Source organism: Empidonax traillii, unplaced genomic scaffold (genome assembly GCF_003031625.1).
Source record: "Empidonax traillii isolate 1590-97213 ecotype Southwest subspecies unplaced genomic scaffold, ASM303162v1 scaffold1449:size159823, whole genome shotgun sequence".
In the NCBI taxonomy this organism is placed as follows: Eukaryota; Metazoa; Chordata; class Aves; order Passeriformes; family Tyrannidae; genus Empidonax; species Empidonax traillii.
This window is the reverse complement of record NW_020956642.1, coordinates 110347-137362: the sequence shown is the minus strand read 5'-3', so window position 1 is coordinate 137362 and position 27016 is coordinate 110347. Positions and strand designations below refer to the sequence as shown.

At 46.0% G+C, this 27016-nt stretch overlaps 1 protein-coding gene across 2 annotated transcripts in view; it reads right to left on the bottom strand.

Moving 5' to 3' along the window:
• The window catches only part of MAP4K5 (mitogen-activated protein kinase kinase kinase kinase 5), a 48593-nt gene that overhangs the window by 11707 nt on the left and 9870 nt on the right, over nucleotides 1-27016 (bottom strand). For both annotated transcript variants that reach the window (XM_027907393.1, XM_027907394.1), the window contains exons 3-16: nucleotides 18005-18062; nucleotides 8922-9012; nucleotides 7793-7857; nucleotides 6968-7023; nucleotides 6318-6365; nucleotides 6184-6226; nucleotides 5568-5640; nucleotides 4754-4885; nucleotides 4120-4182; nucleotides 3544-3625; nucleotides 2865-2981; nucleotides 2625-2703; nucleotides 1940-1998; nucleotides 1673-1737 (exon numbers count right to left, since the gene is read on the bottom strand). In XM_027907393.1, coding sequence (XP_027763194.1) covers nucleotides 1673-1737; nucleotides 1940-1998; nucleotides 2625-2703; nucleotides 2865-2981; nucleotides 3544-3625; nucleotides 4120-4182; nucleotides 4754-4885; nucleotides 5568-5640; nucleotides 6184-6226; nucleotides 6318-6365; nucleotides 6968-7023; nucleotides 7793-7857; nucleotides 8922-9012; nucleotides 18005-18062 — 1031 coding nt within the window. The remainder of the gene's footprint in view (nucleotides 1-1672; nucleotides 1738-1939; nucleotides 1999-2624; nucleotides 2704-2864; nucleotides 2982-3543; nucleotides 3626-4119; nucleotides 4183-4753; nucleotides 4886-5567; nucleotides 5641-6183; nucleotides 6227-6317; nucleotides 6366-6967; nucleotides 7024-7792; nucleotides 7858-8921; nucleotides 9013-18004; nucleotides 18063-27016) is intronic.

The following is a 27016-nucleotide window of genomic DNA, read 5'->3' as shown; positions in this document are numbered from 1 at the left end:
CCAGGTCGGACAGGGCTTGGAGCAACCTGGGATACTGGAAGGGGCTGGGATGAAATGGGATTTTAGATCCCTTCCAACCCAAGCCAACCTGGGATTTTATAAAAATCATAAATTAAAAAAAAAAAACCCACCACTTCCATAATGCAGAAAATTTATACAAAAAGGAATTTTAACCGAGAAAAATGAGAAAAACAGGGAATGATTTCGATCAGCGGGGAACACATCCCGGGAATTCCCCCTTTCCAGTCAAGTAATTCCTGAGTTGAAGATCAATCACTCCCTAAAAGCCAAAGGGCATGAAAAGCAAGGCCCCCCCAGCAAACATCCTCTCTGGACATCCATCCCTGGGATTACTCAGAGCTGCTGGGACAGAGCAGTTATGCATTTCCTGTTTATCTTTCCAGCTGGAAGTGGTTTCCAAGCGAGCAGCACGGATTTACCAGCCAGGATGGTGAATCCTGCCCTCCTCCCAAGGCTGAATCTGTGTCCATGTGCCCATTTCCAGCCCTGGGAAGGTTTGCTGTGGCCACAGTTATTGTGCTCTAACACAGCCTGGTCCAGGCAAAGCCACAGGAACAGAATCCACTCACTGATCCCTCTGCCAGGGGCAGCTTCCCTCCCTTCCCTCCCTGCTCCCTGACCCTGCAGATTGCAGCTGGCTGCACAAAATCCAGCCTTCAGCTCAGCAGGGCCACACAAACAGCCTCAGAGAGGGAGGGAAGGGAGGAAAACAGTCCCTGGCTTTGCTGGGCAGGGAGAGGCAGAGCCCAGAGCCACCACCCCCCCCCTCCAAACTCCTCCTACGATGAGACTGAGAACAAAAAAAAAAAAAAAAAAAACAGGTTGAACTCGGAAAGACTCAAATCCTGGCGAACTCCACGCCCCCAGCAGCTTTCCAGGGGGCTGTAATGTCAGCTGACAGCTTATGCAAGACTTTATCTGCAGAAAAAACAAGCCAAAGAAATCCACTGTCTGCTGCTCAGCTCCAAATAAAGATGGGAAACAGGCTCTTGTGGCTGAGCAATCATTTCAGCCCAAACAGCACCTTCCCCTGTGTCTGTGCATCACTCGGTGTCACCGAACTTCCACCCTCCTCGCTGCAAATCCAGGCACTGCCTTTAAAGGCAGGATCCGCTGCTTTGCAGCAAAAGGAAGGTGCTTTCACAATAAATTCATGGCAGAATCCCAGACCCCGCCGATCCCACCCCGGAGCAGCAGCAGGAGCTGTGCAGATGGACTGCTGGTAGATCTGAACCCTCAGAGCTGGGCTCTCCTTCCCTCTCTCGAGCTCAGGGCTTGTCACAGGATGTCACAACCACAGCCACGGCTCAGAGGAGAAGTGAGAGGCCAGGGCAGGATCCTGAACTGAGCCCTGCAGGGTCAGCAGCTCTGGCTGGGGCTGTGTTATGGCAGAGACCCCGCTCGTGCATTTACACCTCCCTTGTGACCTACAACCTTCAAACGAGCTTGTGCTGGTGGTTAAGAGAGACTAAAACTCCTTCTCCAACCATCTGCAGAAGGAGAACGTCACCCTGGGCAACATCTGCTTGATTTATGAAAATTAAAGTGCATCAGGGCTTATGGTTTGATTTTTCCCACCACAGCTGATTTTTCTCTCAGCGTAATTTCACTTTACGTGTCAGAAATAAAAGCTGGTTTTAGCTGTACTTACTTGCTGCTTCCACCATCAACAAAAGGGTTCCAGTGTGAAGCAAAGTCACTGCCAGCTGCCACAACCTGGAGATGCAGAAATTGTCATTTTTTTTTACCCCTCCCTTGTCAAACTTATTCACCACAAACAAAAATCAGCAAGGATCACTCAGGGAACTTAAAACAGGGAACTTAAAGGACATTTTTCCAGCAAGCTGCTTAAGAGCTGAACCATGAAACAGTGAAGACAACTGTGATTTTAATAAACCAAGAATAAACTTGTCCTTACCATTTCATCCCGAGCTTCTGTTTCTTTCCGAAGAGGGGGCTCAAACTGCAGCTTGTCAACTACAAAACGTCACATTTTCATAATTAATACACACACTACTGCAGGAGGGCCCTTTCAGTGCTTGCTACAGTGAAAATGCAGGTTCAGATCTAAATACTGTGTACACAACACTTTATTTGCCTGTAAAACTTCAGCTTTATTGCCTGAAGGCTTAAAGCTGCACATGGGAAACCCACAAGAAAGCCCAAAGGGAAATACCAAGTCACTAAATGAAGGCACAGGAATACAATTCACTCCATGAATATACTCAGATGCAACTATTTAACCACGTGGCACCTTTAAATGCAGGTGAAAGAGAAGAAAGAAACAGCAAGTCCCCCAAAAAGTGTGACGCAGAGGAGCCACAAAAGACTTCTGTCCAAAGCTGGAGGAAACCCAGGTCTAGCCTTTAAAATTTGCACTGAAGCAGGGCATTAATATTAATTTTGGGGTTGAGAAGCTATGATTGGAGATTCACACACAGAAGCTGCTTCTCCTGGGTGTTTGTTTTCCAGATGGGAAGGGGCTTTCCAGACCCTACAAACAAAAGGACACCACACACGTCCTTCTGGAAGGATCCCCCCAAACCAGACATCCCCCCCAAAAAAAAAAAAAACCTGGGCAAAGCTTCCCCCCAGGAACTCACAGTTTATCTCTGACGCTGTTCTCTCTGCCCTGATGTTCCTGTTGGTGGAGCGGATGGTGTGGCGGATAACGGAGTGAGGCTGAGGGGACAAGAGTTGGGAATGCTCCTGGATCCCCACCAGCAGCACAAGCAGGAGGAGCAGCCGTCACAGCCACACGCTGCCAAGCTGCAGCCTGACCTCCCCCAAGCCGAGCAGGGTGTTGGGAGTGGAGTTTTAGCTCAAATGAGGGACGTTCTCACCTCAAAATCGTCGTCGTCGACTTCGCCGTAGTGCGTGTGGTTGTCGGGGTTGTTGACTTTGTCCAGCAGCTCAACTGCCAAAGACCTGGAGAGGCCAGGCTGCCCCACAAAGCTGTGCTGGAACCACGGGAGGGAACAGAGGAGAAGGTCAGAATATGCAATTCACAGGTAACTTTCATGAGCAGACATCAGATATGGAACGTTACTGATTTTTTTTTTTCTGCTTTCTGGAGGCTCAATTATTATTTTAATAACTCCTTAACGGCCTGATTTTCCAACCCTTCCATAAACCCCACACTCTGGGCCACTTGTCAACTGGAAATTCAACTCTGAGTCAAACAAATAATTACACTTTAACTTCATTTTTTACAGTCAAGCAAAAGCAGAGATCCACGAACAGCTAAACCTTTGGGTGACAGGAAGGGCCAATGTCTACAGAGCCACAAGGCTGAGACACCCACCTGAAGCACATTCCTGTAGCTGCTCCTCCCCCAAATCCTCCACTGAACAAAACCCTGCCACTCCCTAAAAGGCGACCAGCACCTCCCTCCTTCAGGTTTCCCCACCCATGTTTTAAAAATTAAAGCAAATGGTTCCACTTTGGTTTCCTGTCGATCTGTTGCTGGCTCTGAAGCAGGAGATCTCCTCCTGCTGTCACCACATGTCCCACATCACTTACAGAGAGGAGTCTGTCTGCTGTTGGCCTCTTCTTTGGATTTTTTGTAAGGGCTATTTTGACAAAATTATGGAATGTTGCCGACCTTCAAAGAGAAATGAGGGGTTGTGTTTAATTTTTCAGGGTATTAATGATTTTTAAGACACTTACTAAACAGGTCACAAAAGGGCGTGATGAATCAGGGTGCTGTCAAGGTGCTTAATTTCAGCTTTGAATAATTAAATCTCCAAGCTAACAAATGAGGAAAAAACTCCTTTTTTTTTTTTTTTTCATGGAATTTGCGTAGAAAACATTTGCACAGCACCAGGAGTTAAAGAAACCATGCAAGGATGAAACCGTCACTTGTCCCACTGATAGGAAAAATGCCCAGACAGAAATTAAGGAGAAAGGATAAAAATGATTTTCCTTCCTAGAACATACAAAGAGCCCCAAAGAAGGGCCCCTTCTTCATCAATGACAAGTAGTTTTTTTCCCATTATCTACAAAATCATATGAATCATAAACGGTTTGGGTTGGGAGGGACCTTAAAGATCATCCTGTTCCAACAAAACACTGAACAGGGGAAAGAGTTCCACTCACCATTTTGCTTTTTCCTTTAGCTTTGGCGGTTGAAAATTACTTTTTGACATTAAAAACAGAGCCCTGGAGGTAAAAAAAGAACGAGGTTATCATATGGTAAAAAAAAATGAATTAATTTCATCCTAATCTTCAAACACTTCAATATTTTATGGTGAGAAACAAACTGGTGAAAATTATTATGCGTTTAAGGACAGATAGAGTGAAGCTGCTGATTTTCTTGACTTTAAATAAAATCTTTTTAGTGCCATAATCCTGCTGAACTTCAGGCTACCGCTTTTCCAGTGGTTAATTATCACTGGTAAATCTGTACCTGTTCTTAATCAGAACCTTGATCACGGAATCCCAAAATGTTTTGGGTTGGAGGGGACCTTAGAGCCCATCTCATTCCAACCCCAACAGCTTCCACTAGGCCAGGTGACACTAAAAACTTGACAATTTAAGAGATTTTTGGTTACAATTTCAATTCTCAACGTAAGGGTTTAACTCCAGAGCGATCCCGTAAAACCGAGCACGGCTCCCGCAGGAAGGAGCCGTTCGATGAGGGAATCCCCCGGGATACAGGGAAGCTCAAACTGAATCCCAACGGCTCCTGCTGGGATTGGAGAGGCTCCTGGAGGCAAAGAAGGGCTCAAACCTCATGGGGTGCAGGTCAAACATGGGGGGCTGGAGCTCAGCCAGCTCGATGGCCGTTATCCCCACGGCCCAGATGTCGCACAGCTGGTTGTAGCCGCCGTTCTTCTCCACCGCCGCCACCTCGGGGGCCATCCTAAAACACCAAGGGCATCGTCACTGCCAGCTCCAGGCCCTCTGGATACAAAGAGGGACTGAAGGAAGAGCCCCCACGCCCATGGGAAGCTCCAGGCCCTCTGTGGACACAACCCCCACCATTCTTGCCCAGGTCCTCCTTCTCCAACAGGAGAACAAAGCCCATTGTGTGGATGAAGCTCTTTGCACCCACCAAGAACAACCCCCCCAGGCTCCTCCAGTGATGCCAAAACCCAGTTAAATTTGCATTTATAACCCAGCCCCAGATTTGCAACGATCTGTTTGCATATTAAATGCTGCCTCGTGCGGGCATTAATCAGTAGAGATGATTAGGAGATAGTTGAAAATTCCTCTGTTTTTCTGTCTGCACAGAAATCAGAAAGACATTGATTATTTTACTCAATAAAATAAGAAAGAGAATAAAATAAGTGAGAAACTAAATAACCATTAGAAAAAAAAAGGGAGAATATTCTGCATTAATAAACTTGGGAAAAACGGCAATCCTGCCTCAAACACCAGGCAGCAACAGATCAGCTCCAATCAGCGCTTCCCAGATTTTTACCCTCTGGGCATTTTGCTCGGAAGAAAGGGAATTCCTGCAATTGCTGGATACATGTGTGTGTATTTTATAATTTTTGGCACAAATACAGTCTCAGATCACAGCAGTCCAAGTGGTGTGTTACCAGTAAGGGGTGCCAATGAAGGATTTCCTCTTCGCAATGGTGGCTGTTATTTTTGCTGCTACCCCGAAGTCAGCTGGAAAATAAAACCATCAGAGACTTGGAAATCTCAGTTTTAAGACCCCAATTCTACTGTAAATTATTATTATTATTATGAAAGAACAATCATGTTTCTCATCCAAATCAAAAATTCATTAAGGTAAACGGTGAAAGATTAATAATGAGATCATTAATGTCTTCACTGACCCGATTTCAAATCACTTTTCTTTCTACTTCCAGCTCACTTGTGATCCTGTTCTTTTCCCAGCCCAGCATTCCTGGCTCACCACAGGGGTGTGAAGGTGTTGAATTAATGCACAACCCCCCCAGTCCCGAGCAGGGACACAGCGGGACAATGAGCACCCCACGGCAGTTCTCATGGATACACACGGATCTGTCATCACTTCCTATCACCATTTATTGCCCCAAACAATCATGGAATCATTTAGGTTGGAGAAGACCTTTAAATCACGGAGTCCAACCCCTCCCCCAGCACTGCCAAGGCCACCACTGCCCCACGTCCCCACGTGCCACATCCACAAGGCTTCGAAATCCGTTTTATAAAGTTCGGGCAACCCACCTAATTTGACATCCCCGTGGTCTGTCAGGAGAATATTTGCACCCTAAAACACAATAAATGGAAAGTTACAGCTCTTTCTCGGCAATATTTGTCCTCCACTAGAAAGTTTTGAGCGTCTCCAAGTGCCAAGTTACCTTGATGTCCCTGTGCATTTTGCCCTTCATATGCAAATAAGCAAGACCCTGGAAATGAAGAGACACCCAACAGGTTATTTTATCCACTTGTTAACATACAAAAACCCAGCCTCATTTAATACATTTAAATGCCTCAAGATATTTGATTTGGCAAGGGAGATATTCTGAGATTTGCAGGAAAGGGGCACCCTGGATTCTGTTCCTCATCTGCACCCAACAAGTGAACCCTCAATTAAACCAGTCATGGGGTAACATTTTACACTGATATGTGTTTGATTTTTTTTTTAAATAAACCTTTACTAAAATTACATTCTGAAGTCCTGAAGGTTCCTTTAAGAAACAAGCTTACCTTGTTATCAGCAGCCACAAAAGACAATTTCATTTATCTGCTCGTAGCATTTTCCCTCCACACATCATTAAATTCGCTACCACGGGGCAAGCAGGAAATTCAAAATTTAAGCAAATATTTGCACTACTTTATTAATAGAGTTTCTTGCTTAATTTTTATTTACAACATGGGAACTAACCAGGTTACCCCCCTGGCTAATTGGTCTCTGCTTGATTCCCAGCAGTTCTGGGAACTGAAATAATCTTCTTTATCTACTTTTATGGAATAAACACTTCATCCTAAGCCTGCCCAAGTACAGTACCTGTAAAGTTTCTCTGCACACATATGCAATTTGTAACTCTGACAGAGGTCCTGTCACTGAAAATAAATAAGAAGTGGGTAAGTTTGCAGCACATACATTTATATTTAATACACAGCACATAAATGACGTCGGGAAGGAGCAGCCAAAAAGTGCCACGTCCGTGCAGAAATCAAAGCCTGAATTTACAGGATCTGGATTCTACTCTGAGCTGAAAAGAGGGGTTTGTTTGTTTGTCTGTTTTACAGAAAGGCTTTCTGTTAAAAAAAAAAACAAAACCACAACAAAACCCACCAAACAAACAGCACCATAACAGAGGACAATGCCCACAGTGAGAAGAAAACCTGTTTTCACAGAAATCTAATTACCATTTTACAAGAGACCTCACAGCACTAGAATGTCCCTTATTCTAAAGGAGAGTAAAAACCAAAGTGACTTCTGCTAATATTTCAATATTAGAAAATGGCAATGTTGCATTTTAGGGACTACCTACGGGGCTTGGAATTGCTTCAAAACCATTTGTGCCAATTAATTTGTACTTAAATTTTAAAATTATTTACAACTAATGAGTTCTGCTCCAAAATTAGAGGTATTAGCGCCAAAATGACAGCCACCACATCCGAAAAGTGCTCTCAAAATCTGTTTAATGGTAGCTAAAAATCACTATTCATCCTCCCAAAAAAACCCCAGTGCAGTGCCTGGCCAGTCCCTGTTAGTTTATTGTTTAATTTATATAATTTTTTTAAAATTTTTTAATTTATTTATTTAATTTTCTTCTCTTCAGAAAGCTTCCAGAAGTTCAGAATGTTCAAATAAATGCCAGAGTACCGTGGTAAATGTCCTGGAGGGATCCCCCACCGCAGTATTCCATGCATATCCACAGCTTCTCCCGGCTAGGAAAGGAAAATGAAAACACAGGCATCAAAAGCTGATTGATTTGGCTACAGAACAGAGTTAATCACCATTATTTAAATTATTTTCTATTGGTCTTGATCAGCAGTTGTGCTGTTATTAATATAAATTCTCCTGTTATTAATATAAATTACCATGTTATCAGTACAAATTACCATGTCATCAATGTAAATTCTCACCTACCAAAAGGAAAATGTAATGCCAGGATCCCTGAGAAGTCTTTAAATATTATCAGCTCTAAAAGGTGGTGCTTCAGCTCTACAATAACGTGGGGCAGAAACACCTGCTATCAGCAAAGCTGAAAGATAACACATTAAAGTGTTTTGGTTTTCAATTGGAATTGCCTAATTATATAAAAAACACCCCAATTCATGCTCTCTATAAGGAGGGTTAAGAAATTCAGCCATTTTATTCCATTTATTGAGTCCATGTGGGATGTACAGATTATTTAAATGCAGCCCCCCCCCCCCCCCCAAGAAGTCTAAAGGCTGCAGAAAAAAAGACCAAGCAGAGCCAACTGACAAATGGCAGGATTCCATAGAAATGGAAAATATTCCCTGATTTTCAGGGACGCAGCCAGGATGAACCTCAGCTCTGCCTCTGTGTTACACCAGAACTACGAAAAACGTTATCACCAGCACCTCAAACGGGGTGTTTCCCCTGGCTGTGCTTTCCCCAGCCCAGAAAACCGTCATGAAATAAAACATCCAGAAGCAACTCTGCTCTAGAGAAATGTATGACATGGTTTTATATTAGAACTGATAAATGTATATGGGCAGGATTGGATGTTGCAAGAGGCTCCAAGGGAAAAGTTTCTCCTCGTGATGAAAACATTCCAGCCTTTTTGGCCAGCAGGGAAAACAAACTCTTAAGTCACTTTTGGATTTTAGAGCCAACTTTAAAAAAAAAAAACAAAAAACAAACGAAATCCAAAGGGAATTCAATCTATGGAAGAACACTGAGAGAGGAGGTGAGGATTAAACCACACTGAGAGCCGTCTGGGAGAGAAAGCAGCAGAAATGTGGGAATAAAGAGCGGGATTTACCTGAGATAGCTCCCGAAATAGGCGACTATGTTGCAATGCTTGCACTCCTTGACCATATATATTTCTTGCTGGATCAGTGAAAAGTCGTCTCCTGGAAAACAGGAAGCAGCCAGGGGTTACATCACACGGGGCTGGATGTTGGGAGAGGCCTGGAGGGAACTGGGGAAAAACACGGATTGGGCTGGATCGGGGCTGAGCCCTTCTGAGCCCTCTCAGCCCCGATCCTTTTATTCCATCCTTTCATCAGGCACAAATATTTCCTGAAGATCAACAGGGAAGGGCTGGCCTGAGCACGATCCATCGGTTCAGACAGCTCAGCACGCGCGGGGAGATTTGGGAAAGGAGGGAAGGGATCCCACGGAGGGATGGGAGCACAGGAGGAACCTCGGAGCAGCCTCTGTGGAGCCAGCAGAGAATCCCAGCTGGAGCTGATCCAGCTTTACCAGGCTAATTCCAGAGTCTCCCGCCTGGAACCAGGAGAGCTCGCGTTCCACAGGCTTGTTATTGAAAGTGTTTTCATTCCCAAACCCCTGGGATGGAGCAGATGGCCCGGACACCCACTCAGCTGACTCAGAGCAGCAGCACAGAGTCCCCAGCACGGACTGTGCCTGGTTGGGAGCGTGGTTTGGGATGAGGACACCCACAACCAGCACGCTGGCACATCCTAAATATCCCCTGGGGGGGAAAAAAAATATCGACTTAAAAGGAAGGAATAATGTTCTAGATGCAATTTACAGTTCTATCAATATGTTTATAGAGATATCAAATGGATAGCAGGGGATGTTCTCCACAAAATCTACGGCTCCAACCCCGCAGCTCGGCCCTAATATTTTATATGTTATTACCTTTATTCTTCCTTTGGACAAAGGGCAATGGCTTTAAGCTGAAGGAGAGGAGATTTAGGTGGGATATTGGGAAGGAATTGCTGGCTGGGAGGGTGGGCAGGCCCTGGCACAGGTTGCCCAGAGAAGCTGTGGCTGCCCCTGGATCCCTGGAAGTGTCCAAGGCCAGGTTGGAGCAGCCTGGGCTGGTGGAAGGTGTCCCTGCCCATGGCAGGGGGTGGGATGAAATGATCCTTAAAGTCCCTTCCAACCCAAACCATTCCATGAAAACTGTAACAGCTTGCAAGACACAAAAGATTGGACTTGAACTAACGATTTTGTGGTTTAGATCAAATTCAGCTCCGGACGATGTGGGAGCTGCCAGGAAGGGAGAAACTGCTTTGGGTATTTTCCTTCAGTTTAAAGTTTCCCAAGTAAAAATTCTCTCACCCTGTTATAAAGTCAGGGATGTCCAACCCAGCAAACACGAACTGCTTTGTCCTGTTCCCTTTAATTTCGGTGGTTTTGACAAGTCCAAGAGGGCTCAAGCACTGCTGTAAACTGGATTCTTCTGGTGTTTATTTAAGTAGCAGCGTAGCTAATATTTTTTAATAACCTCTTTTAAAAGAGATGTTTATATTTGCTGTGCTTTGAAGCAGCTTCCCTGAGCAATGGTGCTGCTGGCAAAAGAAGTGCCAGTAACAGAAGTTATCACAACCTTTTGGTCTCACTGATTGCCAGACCTTTATTTAAGAAAACAACCATGAAATAGGAAGGTGGAAGGGAACACAATTCCATGAATCCATCCCTGACCCATTTCAGTAAATCCTCAAGGGCTTCTTGAAGTTGAATTATGTGGAGAAACACTTCACTGGGGCAGGAAAACATTAGCAGAGGAGTTTCAAATGTCAAGAGGCTTTTTATAAACACCAGTAGTATTTTTTTAAATAATGAAAAAGGGAAAAGGCAACAGAACTTCTACAAATTTAGCACAGGTTTCACGCTGGGCTTGGTGTAGGGGTTACCTTGCAGCTCCAACTCTGCCTCAATTCACAAGTCCTGCTTATAAATGATCACTGTGGACAGGGGATTTTTGAGTTTAGAGAATCCTGGAATGGTTTGGGTTGGAAAGGAGCTTAAAACTCATCTCATTCCAACCCCCTGCCATGGGCAGGGACACCTTCCACTACACCAGGGTGCTCCAACCTGGCCTTGGACACTTCCAGGGATCCAGGGGCAGCCACAGCTTCTCTGGGCAACCTGTGCCAGGGCCTGCCCACCCTCCCAGCCAGCAATTCCTTCCCAACATCCCATTCCCTCTTGACCTGCCTATAAAAAAAGTCCCTCTCTTTCCTTTTTATAAACCCCCTTGAGTTTAAATCTGATGGATTCATTCCTCCCATTTCTCCAACAAACTTCCTAAGGGAAGCTGTTGGAATTCTCACAGGTAACATTTAATTTTCAAACTACACAAGAATCTTCAAGAAAGTCAAATCCAAGCGGTTCTGAAGGTGGATCCTCCCATCCCACACGGAAAGAGGGTTCTGGCTCTCCGCAGCTAATTGTCCATGGGTTCAGAGGATCCACTGCCAAATCCCCACAGCCTCTTCAAATCACAGAATCCTTTAGAAAGAGCAGAGTCCTGGCACATGTGGGGAAAAAAATAAAAAAAAGCATCTCTGTAGCAGCAAAACCCTGCAGGCAGCAGCTGGAATTGCCCACGGACAGCACATGGATCGGGCTCGAGTGTGGAGCAACAGCCAAGTCAGTTCTAGGAACCATGACTAATGAGGAAAAATTGAAGGAAATACAGGGATTTGGGCAAGAAAAACGGCTGACAGTGAAAAGATAATAACCTTCATGCACATGGAAGATAGCAGGGAAAGGGGGAGAAGGGATAATCCGTGTCCAGTTTTATAACAGGACACTTAGCAGAGGGCTTAAATTGCCTTAACCTACATTCCCTGTGCAGATGGAAAGCTTTTCCCACTAGAATAATATCACAGCACTGAATGGGAAGGGATGGGAAGCTGTGAAAAAAAAAAAAAAATGAAGAAAACACTGAATAAGAATCCACCAGGAACAATTTGGAATGAACCTGCCTGTAGTGGACGGAGACAGCAAAGATGATCCCTCGGTTTGCAATTAATAAATGAAGAATTCGTGCAAGAAATGAGGGTTAACCTACAGGAAAAGAGGGGGAAATAGAATTTGGAAGTGGAAAGGGGGGTGCAGGCTGAACACAGATGGAGAAGTGGCAAAGAGATGGAAAGAAGAGAAGAGTCTGTGAGAAAAGTTTGGCTAAAATATGTAGGAAATGATTGTGAAAGATCAGACACAGAGATAGCAGAGAAGATGTATAGTCACTCAAAGAGGACAAGAATGAATACAAAACAAAGGAATTCAGAGTTTCCAGGCAGCTGGAGTATTAATCTTGGCAAGGGACGCTGGAACGGGGCAAAAATGAAATATCCTTGGATAGCAGGGAAAAAAAACCCAGACAGAATTGGTAGAAAATGCTTCATTGAGAGGGGAGACAGAGAGATAAAAAGAATTAGACCAAAGGTGACAAAACATCCACACAAAGAGCTTCTCATCTGGTTTAGCCATCAGTGCTAAATAACACGGAACTGGGAAAAGGCCCTTCTTGCTGCTCACACGTCTGCAATGCTGGGATGTGCTGAGAGCAGGAACGAGGAGCAGGGAGCTGCTGGAGGCCCACGAGCAGCAGTGACTCACTGCAGCCTCTGCTGGTTATGTAATTTTACCTCTGCAGAGCCACAGGGACACAGCTTGGGCACACAATGGAATATTCTCCTCGGGCGGCGGCCGCTCCGCTTGGCACAGCCAGCTTGGCAGAGCCAGCTGCTCGTTGTGCCGCACAGCTGGCAGGGAGGACGCTGCTCAACCCACTGCGGGGGGGTGAGAAGGGCCCATCCCACATGATAAGCATCTCCTGGGAAATTCAGGATGAATCCCTATGTAAATGGGAGATCACAGAGAAAACTGAGGGCGCCTCAACAGCGGGGAATTGTTCTACTCGCAGACACGGTGTCACTCCTGGGGGACAGGCTGGGAGAGCTGGGGGGATCACCTGGAGAAGGGAAGGCTCCAGGGAGACCTGAGAGCCCCTTGCAGGGCCTAAAGGGGCTCCAGGAGAGCTGGAGAGAGATGTTGGACAAGGGATGGAGGGACAGGACACGGGGAATATCTTCCCACTGACAGAGGGCAGGGTTAGGTTAGATATGATAACGGCAAAGCTGAAGGAGAGTAGACTTGGATTGGGTGTTGGGAAGGAATTGCTGGCTGGGAGGGTGGGCAGGCCCTGGCACAGGTTGCCCAGAGAAGCTGTGGCTGCCCCTGGATCCCTGGAAGTGTCCAAGGCCAGGTTGGAGCACCCTGGGCTGGTGGAAGGTGTCCCTGCCCATGGCAGGGGGTGGGACTGGATGAGCTTTAAGGTCCCTTCCAACCCAAACCATTCTGGGATCCCACGATTCTACGTGGAATTGGAATGCAGATATCCTGCCAAGATTTCCTAGATGGAGAGCACATGTCATTCTTGAGTTGGCACTTGGGATTTCTAACTCTTGGCACTTGGGCTTTTTAACACTATAATTAACATTTGTTATTTAAAAGTGGCATAACATTTAACAACAGGGCTGTGCAGGACACTGAAGGACAACGAGCAGGGTCGCAGCACCCACAGCCTCCAACACTTCTCATTTCAACAACCTGAGCTCCCCAAATAAAAAAAGGGGAGGAAAACCCATGGGAATGACAAATATTTGCCCCAGTCCACACACTCCCCAGCCAGGCAACATCCACAGCTCCTCTGTGCTGACTTCCAGACATCCACCAGTTCCCAGTCACTCCCTCCAAACCCCTCTCCTGAACCTCAAGGGGGTTCAGGCTCTCCCAAAATGCAGAATCTTCACCCACACTCCCCACTGCTTTTCCCAGTGGAAAACCTGCAGTGCCACAGCAAGAATTTAAATTCCCCCCAAAACTTGAAACTCAGAAACTCGATTCCAAGCAGGAAACAGCTATTTGGAAACAGTGATGTTTCCACCAGCAAATTTTCCTGCTAGGCAAGCGGCTGCCAACTCCCAACCACTGATGGTCCTCATTATCTCCCCACTGATATAAAACATTCCCGATAGTGACGCTGCCACAGCAGCAGGAGCTCCACGGCAAGTGACACGCGAGAGTTCGGAATGAGCGTCCCACACCAGAACCATTTCCCTGTGGATTTTCTCTCCTGCCCAATCTGTACTGCCCAGGGAAGCTGTGGCTGCCCCATCCTACTGGAATTGTTCCAGGCCAGGCTGGACAGGGCTTGGAGCAGCGTGGGTTAGTGGAAGGTGTGGCAGAGTGTCACGCTCTGCGTTGCCTTCCAACTACAATGTGTTATCTTCCAGCTCCTTTACTACTCAGAGCACCCCCTTATCCCACCACAACCCTCTCCATCCAAGAAACTCCGTGTTTGAAGTCAGAATTTGCACTTGTTTTGAGTGAAAACCTGAAGTGTGAACCCACCCGCTCCGGATCCGCACATCTCTTAAGAACAGAAGTGGATTATAAATTCACCGTAAGGATGACAAGTAAAATCAGCCCAGATTTTAACAAGTTAAGTATCATTAAAATGCTGGGCACTCCAGATCCAAAGACCAGGCTGCCTCTGCTCTGCTCTGCGCCTGCTCCTGTGGCAGCACCACACAGGACATGGCCCAGCACAACCAGGCCATGGGCAGGCTTTGATGGCTCTGGCACACGTGGAACCTCAGGAATTCATCCCAAGACACCATCCCAAGCCCAAGGAGGTCACACAGCCCAGGGCAGGGAAGGGGTGTGTGTGGTACTGAGAACTTATTTTCATATTTCTTCAGCTCCAGGTGCTGCCAGCAACGGTTCAAGCCCAGCAGGATGAGTTTAAATCAGCCTCAGGCTTGTTCTTCTCCATAGTCATGTCATCTTCAGGGAATTTATCACATGGAGAGCCAGGCTGCATTGCTTCAGTCCCCAAAACACCCTGTGGTCAGCACAGCCTGAACCAGCCCCGTGGGCCACGTTCCTGAGTGGAATATGAACTTCCTGATCCAAACCATGGGATACAACACACACAGAACGAGCCAGAGCTGCCTCCGAACTGCTAAGCACAGCACACACCTCTGGAACCATCTGCAACAGTTCCACCTCCCAGCTTCAGATCCAGCCTGAAACAGGCAATCAATTGGCTGCTTTCTGGGATCTCACATGGAAAATGCAAACGTTGGACCAGACGAAAACCAGCAGTGAGGGTTTTTTTTCTGTCGCCCCGGGGGAAGTTCAGAGCGAGATTTCCACCGGCCCCTCCGAGTGTCAAAGGTCTCTGAGGGCACCATTTATCACTGCAGCGGAATTTAAAACAGACATGGCTGTATTTTGAAGTATTTTAGTTGTCACATTTTTCCCAGGGAGAAAGTTCTTGTGGCAGAAAACTCCACTGGCAAATAGTCCCCCCTTTGTATGGACCCCCCTCTCGATTCATCTGCTAAACCCATAGATGGAAGTGGCTTCAGTGTTTCAGACGGTTTTGGCTTCTCTGCTGCTGAGTACAGTTGGATTAGTTTCTGAAATAGAATTGGCTCCCAAATTATTTGAGGCATTTGTGCTCAGGGAATGCTGGGAAATGTCATTAGCGTGCCATAATACTTTTTGCCTAATGCTCTCCAAGTCTGTGCCAAGAGAAAAAAAAGGGAAAAACAGTGTCTATTTTGACTCCAGCAGCACAGCTTAAGAACTGTGGGAGCAGACCCAGAGCACTGCCCCGAATTCAAATGAATCACTGACAGCTCCAAACTTTGGGCTGAGTTTATTTCCTTTGTCTGGAGAAGAGGAGAATGCAAAAGCTGACGAAATAAAACCCAGATTTATGTTGGGCTCCTGGTAAGTTGGAGTCTCTTTGCCTACTCGCTGCCTGTGGGAGATGAGGGAGGAAGAGGAACAACCCCCCCTGCCATGTCAGTGATTTTCTGAGTCTCCCCAAATCCTGTCATTTGACTGTGTGCATCCCTTCATCTTTCATTCACCACGTTCCTCACCTCCTCTGGGGCACTCTCTGCTCCCCACTCCCCTGTCTGTGCATTAATCAAGTGGGGAGTTTGGAGCTCTGACTTTTCCATCTGTTAATTAATTCCCATCCACGAGCCACCTCCTCCTCCTCCCCCCCAGAAGATGCTGTACTCACAAGCCTATTTCCCTGGTGACTAAATCAGGAGGTTTATTACCAATCCTTTTTTCTAACTGTGTCCTGTGGTCTGACAGGAGCTCGTGCCGGTGTTCCCAGGGGCTGCCCTTCCCAGGAAATCACCACAGCCACATCCAACAGCTGCTGACACCAGGCTGCTCCTGGAACTGATGGTGCTCTGCAAGTACAATCCTACAAAACTCCTCAAAATTCATCAAAATGCTGAAGTTTGGAGCAGCCAACTACTTACTCCTTCAAAAATCCAGAATATTTTCAACACGTAGACATCCCAGACAAATAAAAAAGGAGTAAATAAGTCAACAAATGCTGTGAACCCTCCCTTAAAAACAAACCAAGCACCCAACAAGACTCTGCCAAGAGGCTGTGGGTGTACATGCTGTGGATGGAGATCGGGGTTGGCAACGTTTAAAAGAAGATGCATTAAAAAAATAAAACCCACCCAAAACAAACCAGGAGAAATCGCTTCCCTGTGGCGAGTCAGGCCAACATAACTAAACACAAGCCACGCTCATCAGTGCTAATTTACAATGGGGTTCTCAGAGTGGTGACTTTGGGCCAGAGTCTTGCATTTATCTCCTCAGTGCTTAAGCAGCTTTTTGCACCAATGTGAACACAGCTTAATGCAACGAGGGGATTTACAGATACTGCAGAGAAAGAAAACTGCAATATAGATATTGCAGATGTCCTGGCATCAGACATGGAAAGGAATCACTGGAGGAGTCAGAATGGCTGTGGGGATCGTGCTGGTGGGGGTCATGGCTGTGCCTGAAGGCTTTGTTGGCTCCAGAGGGTGAGAGTGGCACCACCTGCACAGCCTGGCTGCTCTTTGCTTGCTCACCTGCACTGGGAAGGAAAGGAAGAGCTAAAGGATCAAGCTCAGCCTTTCTCTTCATTTATTCACTGGAAGGTTTCAAATTTTTTCCAGCTGGTAAAGATGTCAGATTTCAGGAGCTTTGGGCTGTTAAAAAGATGCAGGTCAGAAGATAAGACCCCCTGAGGAGGGAGACCCAACTTCATCTCGACTATGTGAGAGGCTGGGAGAGCTGGGGGGGTTCCCCTGGAGAAGAGAAGGATCCAGGGAGACCTGAGAGCCCCTTGCAGGGCCTAAAGGGGCTCCAGGAGAGCTGGAGAGGGACTGGGGACAAGGCATGGAGGGACAGGACAAGGGGGAATGGCCAAAGGGTTAGATGGGATATTGGGAAGGAATTGCTGGCTGGGAGGGTGGGCAGGCCCTGGCACAGGTTGCCCAGAGAAGCTGTGGCTGCCCCTGGATCCCTGGAAGTGCCAGGTTGGACAGGGCTTGGAGCAACCTGGGCTGGTGGAAGGTGTCCCTGCCCATGGCAGGGGGTGGAATGAGATGAGCTTCAAGGACCCTTCCAACCCAAACCATCCTGGGAGTGTGTAATTTCCACTCAGGACACAATTTCTGATTGCAGCCCTCTGTGCAGGACTCCTCAGACAAGGCTCCAGCTCAGCAGCAAGGGAGCTTCTCCTGCATCTCCTGCTTTTATGTGGAGTGGCAGAAAATCCAGGGGGAAATGGGAGTAGGAGGAGCCCCCCTCCTCCCTCAGCACCGCTTACAGGAAAGATGACACGTGAAAAAGCACCGGGCTCTGTTTTTCCCAGTGCACCTTTGGTGGGAATCAACATCACAGCCTGATCCCTTCCCCCTCTCAACTCCCACAGCCTCCCACCTCCCCACCGCCTCAGAGCTCACAATTTACCACCTGCCCTCGATCTTCTCTTTGCACTGACAATGTGTCGTAACTGCAACATCTTTTGGTGCAACAATTGATAAGGGAGATAAGAGCAAACAAGGAAACAGTGAGCAGGACGCAGCCAAAAGCAATGGTACATCCTGCAGTGCTTCCTGTCATCTAACCACTGAAACGACACCAAAAAAATACCCAAACGCTTCTTTTGTCTTTAGAACTTCACGGTGCGTGAAAATAAACACGTGGAAAAAAAAAAATGAAAATGCGATTCAAAAATAGAGGAAAGAATGTCAAACTTACCAGGCTCTAACTTGATTATTTTTACAGCAGCCAGTTCTCCTGTGTGAAGATTTCTAGCCTGAAACAAGAGAGTTGAGACATATTTAATTAAATTATCCTGCAAAGGCACCTCACAGAGTCTTACAAAGTGTGCAAAGATAAATTCTGATGTGTGTTACGAAGCTGAGAGTGACCTGGGTGAGGATTATCTGGGTTGGGAACTAGCACAGCATCAGCCTAGCTGGAATTGTGAAATGCTCCTGGCAGTTCTTTTGGAGACTTGAAGACAGCCACCAGCAAATCACAGAATTTAGGATGGAAGAGACCTCCAAGGTCACTGAGTCCAACCCGGAGCACCGAGTTCCTTGGACACCTCCAGGGATGGGAACTCCACCACCTCCCTGGGCAGCCCCTTCCAATGTCTAATCCCCCTTTCTGTGAAGAAATGCCCAACCTGAACTAAAAAACGAGAGTTCACTCCTCTCAAACACCATTTCTAGGGGGAGTTTCTGCCGTGATGCACCGCGGGCTGTCGGAGCTCGACACCCGTCTCGTGGTGCTGAAACCTCAGGGTGCACCGAAAGTGGAACTGAGAGGGGCAGGGGGAGGCACTGCACAAGCAGCTTGAACAAGTCACAGCTCCTCTCCAACAACTTCATTCTGAAGAGCTACTCCTTCCAGCAGCCCTCGCTTCCCACGATCCTCAGGAAGAAGAAGGGGGAGGGAGATCCAGTTAAGCCTTTACAGAACTGTCCTCTCTGGATACGCCCCAAAATTCACCCTGAGAATTCAGCGCTGGAGGGGGATGTTACAGAAAAGTCAGAGAAAGTTTTAAGAGGGGATTTAATGAACACTTTTAACCATAATAACATGACAGGCACCATCACCAGACCTAAACTCTAAAATTCTGGGCACACAACCTGATTCCATCTGTGGCATTCCCCTTCTGCTGATCATCCAAAAGTTACAGGAGTCCAAACCCAATTGTTTCATTCCTCCCCTAACAAACAGAAAGAGTCTTCTGAACAGGTGAAGAAGTGGATTATAGAAAATGGGGGGGAAATTGGGTGAAATCCATTTGGGCAGTTACTTAAGATGAGGATGTGAAGCAAATCTGACCCTGGGAAGGGAGTCACTGCACAACAAAACACTCTTCTCCTGTGGGTGGATAAATCTTAACAACAGGTAAAGCAAGAACCTGAAGGGTGAACTCCTCAGTTTTAACAAAACTTACCAAGCTTCCAGACAGGGAAAGGCTTTCCAACCAGGAAAAAAAAACCCACAAAAAAACCAGACCCAACCAAAAACCCATCGTAGCCATCCCTGGCCTTGCAAAGCCCTGCAGTGCTCAGATGTGAGGTGGGTGTCAAACACAGGCCAAGGACACAAATATGACTCAGCCTGAGGTCAGAGAGAGCCTGAACAACTGTACAGTGGAACCAAAGATCTGAAGGCCAAATCACTGAAGCAGATTGTCATCTGCAAACCACAAAGGAAACATTCACCACTTCTGAAAGTACCTTCCTACCACAGCAAAATCCTTCAGCATCCAGAAGGAGAATGCATCCCAGTGTGGATAAAGGATTAGGAGCTCTCTGCTCCTGTTACAGCTGATGATGCTGTTGGGAAACATGGATGTTCCCATCAGGGACACACCCCCTGCCTTGGGGAAGGCAGGGATTTCTCACTGTCCAGTGTCACCCACAAGGAGCTGAGCTGCTCACATAAAGACTGCATGGCTTCCAGAAAATCAGCTTCACCTCTGAAGCACAAAAAAAGTATCCTATCCCTTACAAATATTGCTTTTCCGTACAAGCAGCAACCGCTGAAGGAAAAAAGCCCGAAGGAATGGATGGACTTTGCCAAAGGCCTCTTGGCTGGGATTGGGAGGTCCAGGCTGGAGATCAGGGCTGTTCCTGGCTCTCAGCTCCCCCACACAACAGAGCTCCACCAAATTCTACCAAATATTACCACCAGGCTTTTGCACATAACCCATACCTTGGACATGGACCACTTCACGTTTGAACACCAAACTTTGCTGCTGGAACACAAAGCTCCCTGCTGGGTCGGTATTTATGAACTAAACAAACCAAGTTCCCTTGAGCCACTCGCCCCCAGGATCAGTTTTCTGGCCCTCCAGGTTATTTTCCAGCCCTTCTGAGCTGGTGACACCAAACCCATGCGTGATCATCAACTCCTGGTGCGCCAGCACTGCAGGTAAAAACTTTGCTGGGTGTTCCCTGATCCTCAAAATCCTGGTTTGGATACCCACAGGCGTGGAATGGCATGAGATCTTCGCTCTAGACAGCCCAGAGTGTGCAGCAAACCACCCGACGTGCTTCCCACAGAAGCCCATCCCTTCCCCCTTCCCACCTGTCAGCTGCAAACTCATCAGTGATCAACTGCTGCTCCCTCGCACGTCATTAAAAACGCAGGGAGGCAAAGGTGAGAACTGGTTCTCCCTGGGACACGCCCAGAGAGGAGAAGTGTCAGCTCAGGAGTCCTCAAATCCTCGTGACAGGTGTGAGCTGAACCATCCCCGACTCATTTCCCAGCACTGATGACTTCGCTGCCTTCTGGGTTTGGGGTGTTTTTTGTTTGTTTGTTTGTTTGTTTTTTCAGAAAGAATTGTGTGGTTATCAAGGAAGTCACAGGCAGGAAGGCACCACATCAGCACTGCTGGCTTGGTGAATCAAACCTGCAATTCGACTACAGATCAAAAATATAAATCCCTGTGAAGAATCAGCTAATGATCCGTCGATATTTCTCACTGAAATCTTTCAATAGATGAATATTTCTTATTTTTTCACTGCACAGGGGGAATTGAAACGAGGCTAAGAAAAAAATTATAGGTCTTCTACTCTTCTTAATTACATTTTTCAAGCCCAACAGCAAAACACCTGCCTCTTCCCCACCCCCTGACATTTCCTCAGTACTCCAAGTCTCAATTTAAAATGAACTGAAGGCAACCAGAGGAGCTGTTACTGCACCCCAAGTAATCCAGGCCTGTTCAGTATCTCACAAACTGACATGGAAAATCATCATTTGTATGCATTTATCACAGGAAGATGACATGCAGATAATGAACCCTGATGATCTCTTCTGAACATTTCTAATATTTCAGTCTAATGGAAGATAAAACCTGATGGGTTTATTATTGGCTTTAAATTCTTCCAGCCTTGATTTCTTCAGTATGGAAGGAAGACTCCTGAGAACTCATCTGGTCATTAAAGGCTGAAAGACCAAATCCACACCTCCATCAGCAACGTGGTCCAGTGCCTGTGTACCAGAGTGGAGCCCCAATTCCCAGGATATTTTCTTTAAGGCTTCCCCCAAGAGGAAAACAAGAGCTTTTGTTATTTATTGCTACTGATCTTAATTTTATTCCATGATACTTAAAGCTGAAAATCCTGCTCCACATTAACTCAGAACAAAACTTAAACCCAGGGGATTTTGGCAGGAGGATTCCAAAGCTCCCAAAGCAGAAAATGTGACCTCCACAAGAAAGGGACCAGAACGAGGATGTATTTAAATGAGGTGAACCCCAGCCAAATTTCTTCTGCTCAGTGTCACTTCGAGAGGACATCTCCTGAGAAAGCAGCTTTTTGGTCACCTCTTCCCTCAGCTGAGGATGAGTGACAGCATCCCACTGAGCACAGCCCTTCCAGGATATGTCAGCAGCTGAATACTAACACTGCAGAGCATCACATGGAGCCTGTGTTCAAAATAAAACAAAACACGACTACTTTTTCCTTTTTTCTTTGAATATCCCATCGCGTGGCTGTAGGGACCGAGCACATCACACCTCACGCTGATGTGATGAGCAGGATTATTTTGGGGAGCTGGGAGGGTTTTATAACGTTACACACTCAAAAAAAACCTCAAAAAAAATTAGGTTTTCCCACTGAGATTTACTTTCCTCCCCAAAAAGCTGCTGTGGGACAGTGGAACCCCAGGTGACACCCGTGGCAATCCCTGCGCGTGATGTTTCCCACCAACACCACACGTGAGGAAACACGTTCTGGGCAGGACACTTTCTGCAGCCAACGACCAGAAATAACACAGAAAACTGGTTTCAGAACCAGTTGTGCGCTCTGCACTTGTGTTTTATTTGTTTTCTGGAGTGCAAGCCAAACAATTCCACCCCGGGGGGGGTCCACAGGACCGAGCCACGTGAGACGCTCCGAACTCAGAGAAATCTTGGACATCTGAATGCAAGCGCTCAGTGTGCTTTTCCAGGCACTGAACACCCAGGAAAAGAAAGATTCAGGCAGCAATATCCCTCTGCCAACCTCCAAATCAGCAATTTGGATTTCCATGGTGAAACCCCCTCCTGTCCCCGGCGCTGCTGTCTCATCTCCAGCCTCGGATCAACCGCCCGGCAGAGCCGTTTGTTCCACCGGGTCTCCATTTAATCAGATGATAATTGCAGCTCCCCTGGCAGCCCTCCCAGCCCTCCCCTTCTTATTCAGCCCTTGCCAAGCTTCACTCAGCAGTGACCACGATGTTCTGCCGTCCCCAGCGCTTGCCTGTTCCTCCCCAGTTACCGGATACCCCTTCAAAGGGTACCTGACCTCCTGCCCCGCCACTGACACGGGAGCTTCTCAGCCGCTTTCCAGTTCCTGACCTCTTGACACTGTGCAGCTCTAAACCTGCTCTTTGTGGTATGGAAAATCCCATTATCCTGCCTATCTCATGGCACTGTCCAGTTCACCTGCTGACGTCTCCAAATTCCCATTTATCACCGTTCAGAGCTCTCAGCCAACCCCAGGAAACGCCTCTCACCTGGGCTGCCCTAAATCCACGGCGACAGAGTCCTTTCCTACACACGGCAGGTATTTCCTCTGCGATCAGAAACGAGAGTCCAAAATATCACAGGCACTAGGGGAATTAAAAACACAAGATATCTGGAGAAACCAAGACTATGCACAGGAAGACAGGGGAGCAGAGCCCTTGCAACAGCAGATGGGATCTTGAAGGTGCCACCAAATCCAGCCCAGGGGGGGCTTTCATCATTTGCTTGGGGCTTTTGTTGTGAACACACAGACAAACATCCCTAAAATCCATAAAAGTCATTACCCAAGAGGCAGTATTAAGAAATCTGACTGGAGCTGCCAGACTGGATTAGGTTTCTGATCCGAGCAGTTTAACATTTATCCCTCGAGCAAGTGGCAAGTGATGTGTGAGGGAAGGGTTTGATCTCACTGGACGGTGACTTGCTGGGCCTTAAAAGAATTTGACTTGTGCCCTAATGCAGAAATTCAAGTGAGTGTTCCTAGAGTTTATCACAATTAATTACACAATTACGATCTGCGTAAATCAGCCTGTCAGTTTCAGAAATTATTTGTAAAGAGAGCGGGAAAAGTTATCAGGCAGCTAAAAGAAACACCAGCAACACAGTCTGGAAAGGAGATTCCTGTTCCTCTCAAACACCATCTCCTCACCAGCTGAGTTTTAAAAAGTCAGTATGTAGCCAGAAAACTACTCAGAAAGCCCAAATTAACAGCAACAAGAGTTAATCTGCAACTGTGTGAGCCGAAAGTTGCCATCCTTCACACGAGGACACCGCAGCCTTCTGAGGTCCTGTACGTTAGGAAAGTACTTTTTGCAAAAGAGAGCAAATTCTCAAAGCTCTGAGGAAAAACGTCCATGAAAATTTGCAGGTGAAGGTTAACCCAAGCAGAGGTGTCACAGAAAACGTCGGTGTCCAGCAGGGGAATCACCTGTAGCAGCCCCAGCGTGACTGCACAGCTCCTCTGCCTGGGCTCCAGCCAAAAATAGTACTTCCCACTGCTGCCTTCCAGTTTGGGACTGAGCAGGGACTGTGCTGGTTCCTCTCCTGCTACCAGGGCAGCAAATCCTAAAATCACCCTCAGAAGACTCGTGGGAATGGCAAACAATCCATGGATGCTGCATGAGGCCAGACCCATCCAGGTGCAGTTCTAGGTTTGAGGGTTTACCTTCTCTTTTATATAAGATAAACCCAGCAAAACCAAACCAAAATTCCCCACAGCCCCATCCCAAAAAACCCTACAGGACTGGAAAAAGTCCTTCCTGCTCAGTGCTGGGAGCTTCTCTGTAACAGATGCTGAACATATTCTTGTCCTTCACCTGTGACGGTCCGTGGATGGATTAAAATGTAGAAGATGGAATAAAAGAGGAAAGCTTAAAAAAAAAAAAAAAAGGAAAAGGTCCTGGAATGCCACAGTCAGGTCATACCGAAGCTTCTCTTTTCCAGGCTGAACAATCCCAATCCCCCAAGCCTTTCCTCATGGAGAGGTGCTCCGTCTGTCCCTCCCATTCCTCTCCTAAGGAATCACCACCTCACCTATGAATCAGATGTCTGGTTACTCTTTGCTGCTGGAAAAACACACCTAAACACCATTCCTGATTTTCAGTCTCTTTTAGGAAGCAGGAAGCAGAAAGATCCAGAGGCAATTGTTCATCCTACCATCTCCCAGCTGGATTTTTGGAGGTGGAGAGCAGTACCAGGCTCCTTCAGAGTGGAGGGCACAGAGGCTTTCAGAAACCATTTCCCCAACAGAGACGTTACAGACTCAAGATACCAAAACAGAAGCATCTGTAAACCAAAAATACCCATTTTAAAAAGAAAAATTTACATGATAATTTTACTTTCCAGTTTATCTCATCACACCAGAGCAATCGCTCTGGATCTCCCAGGCTGAACATTGTAGGAGGATAAATATTGACTTTGTGGGTGATTTCCACCCGGGCAATGCCACTCCTCAACCTCCAGAACACACATGGGGACAAAGCAGGAGGCAGAATTCCCAGCTGTCACTCCCTATTTCCACATTTCCAGCACTTCCAGTTCCCCTCCTTGAAGGAACAGAACCCAGAACTGCACGGAAGCACCAGGATTTAAATAAATTCCGCATTAAAACCTGAATCCCAGACCCACTCCCGGCACTCCTGACCAGGGCTATAACGCAAATGAAGCTTTAAATGTTATTTACTTTTACTGGCAGCTGGTGAAAAATTGAGATGGTTTATCTCTTGCGGGGCAAATTGGGAGGAGGGGAACCCACCTTTCACTCCCAGACTTCAAACACTTTCTTCCTCAAGGCCAATTAACTCAAGCATTGAGGGATTAACAGCTCATTAATGACGTGGGGCCGACTCCTTTTATTCTCCAGAAAAACCAAGGGAAGGATTTGTCCAAGCAAAGTGGCTTTGCAGCTCTCAGCAGCCACTAAAACACTTAATTCTCATTCCTAGCCACAATTATTAAAACAAGGACCTGTGGCAGCGAGGATAATGATAATAAAGCAAAGATAAATGCATATCTTAACATTTACTTAGGAGGGAGGGGGGGAAAAAAAAGAACAAAAGAAGTCAGCTCTGCCTCCCAGCAGAGGTTGGTTTTCTCCTCCGAAATTCTCTTGGCAGATAATCCTTCGAAAAATATTTGGCATCATTCTTTTTAGAACTGAAAAGCTAAAGCTAGAAACAGCCCCCTGACCACAAAATACCATTTAGCAACTAAGGCAGCACAAAAGATACAAACAAATACCACGTGAGGGGGGAGGAAAAAAAGAAATCTAAAAAAAAAAAGCAGCAAAAAAAATGAACCAGAAAAGGACCTTTTCGAGTTACAACCATTACAACATTAGATGGGTTTGAAAAGCTCCTAGAAACAGCAGAAATAGCTCACTTTCCTGGGGTGTAATGGACATTTTTGAACATGAGATCATGAAAATGAAAGCAGGTCCATGAAGTGGTTGATGTACTTAAATTGGAGCAGATGCCCAACAGCTTTGCTGGCCAGGGTATAAAACAGGGGAAAGAAAATAGAAGGGGAAAAAAAAAATAGAAAATAAACCTTCAAATACATTAAGCTAAAAATCAAGATGGATTTTAAAAAGGTTTATTCACCAGAAGATAGGGAGAGTAAAGTATAAAACAATTTTATTGTATGAAATGCACAGACCACGACACAGGGGGGAAAAAAAAAGAAGTATTATGGAGAACACATTCAAGTAACATTAAAAGATTGTGTATGTTATCAGCTGCAGGGGAATTTATTTCTCCCTTAGAGATGAAAGAACTAAGAGATGTGACAACCAAAATATTTGACAGAAAATATCCGTGTCACTTCTTTTCACTGACAAAATAAAACAGTCTGGGAGAAAACAGGTTTCTGAAGGAAAAGGCAATGGGTTGGTCTGGGTTTATTTTTTTTTAATTAAAAGCTAAAGAATTTAAGGTCATCATTGATACCTTTACCAAAAAAAAAAAAAAAAAGGAAATTTTAACTACTTTGTGACCATTAGACAACACACAATAAATGTGTCTCTTCAGGAAGGCAAAACTGAGGAACCACCACTGGCATTTTAAAAGAGGAAAAAACTGGAATTCTGAGGTTGCACCTCTCATGTCAAGCCTTTCAAACTCAAGGTACAAATCCATATTGTCTCTTTTTCCTTATCCTAATTTATCTGACACAACCCAGAGAGGTTCAAGGTGAAAAATGTGGATTTAAGCAGAAAAATCTCCCTCCAACCAAGCTGCTCAGTGATCACCTCCTGAATATTTCAGTTCCTCAGAGAGGAGCTCACAGTGACAGAATTCAAAGGAACAAGCCCTAAAGTTGTCTCGATGAAAACAGGGCTGGGTGGTTTTGCTTTTTGTTGTCGTTATTGTTAAATAAAACAGCAACCAGAACTGAAAGAAGAATTTAAAAAAAAAAAAAAAAAAAAAAAAAAAAAAAAAAAAAAAAAAAAAAAAAAAAAAAAAAAAAAAAAAAAAAAAAAAAAAAAAAAAAAAAAAAAAAAAAAAAAAAAAAAAAAAAAAAAAAAAAAAAAAAAAAAAAAAAAAAAAAAAAAAAAAAAAAGCTGTGTAATCAGAGAAGTTTAAAGGAAAAATTAATTAAAAATAGGAGCTGGGAGATTCTTTTCCTGGTCTACAATTAAGCTTGGGGTTGCATCTGTGCTGGATCGATTGTCACCTGCTTAGGGATGGGAAATGGGTCAAGAGATGATGCTCCTTTCTCACACTGGGACAGCTCAACCC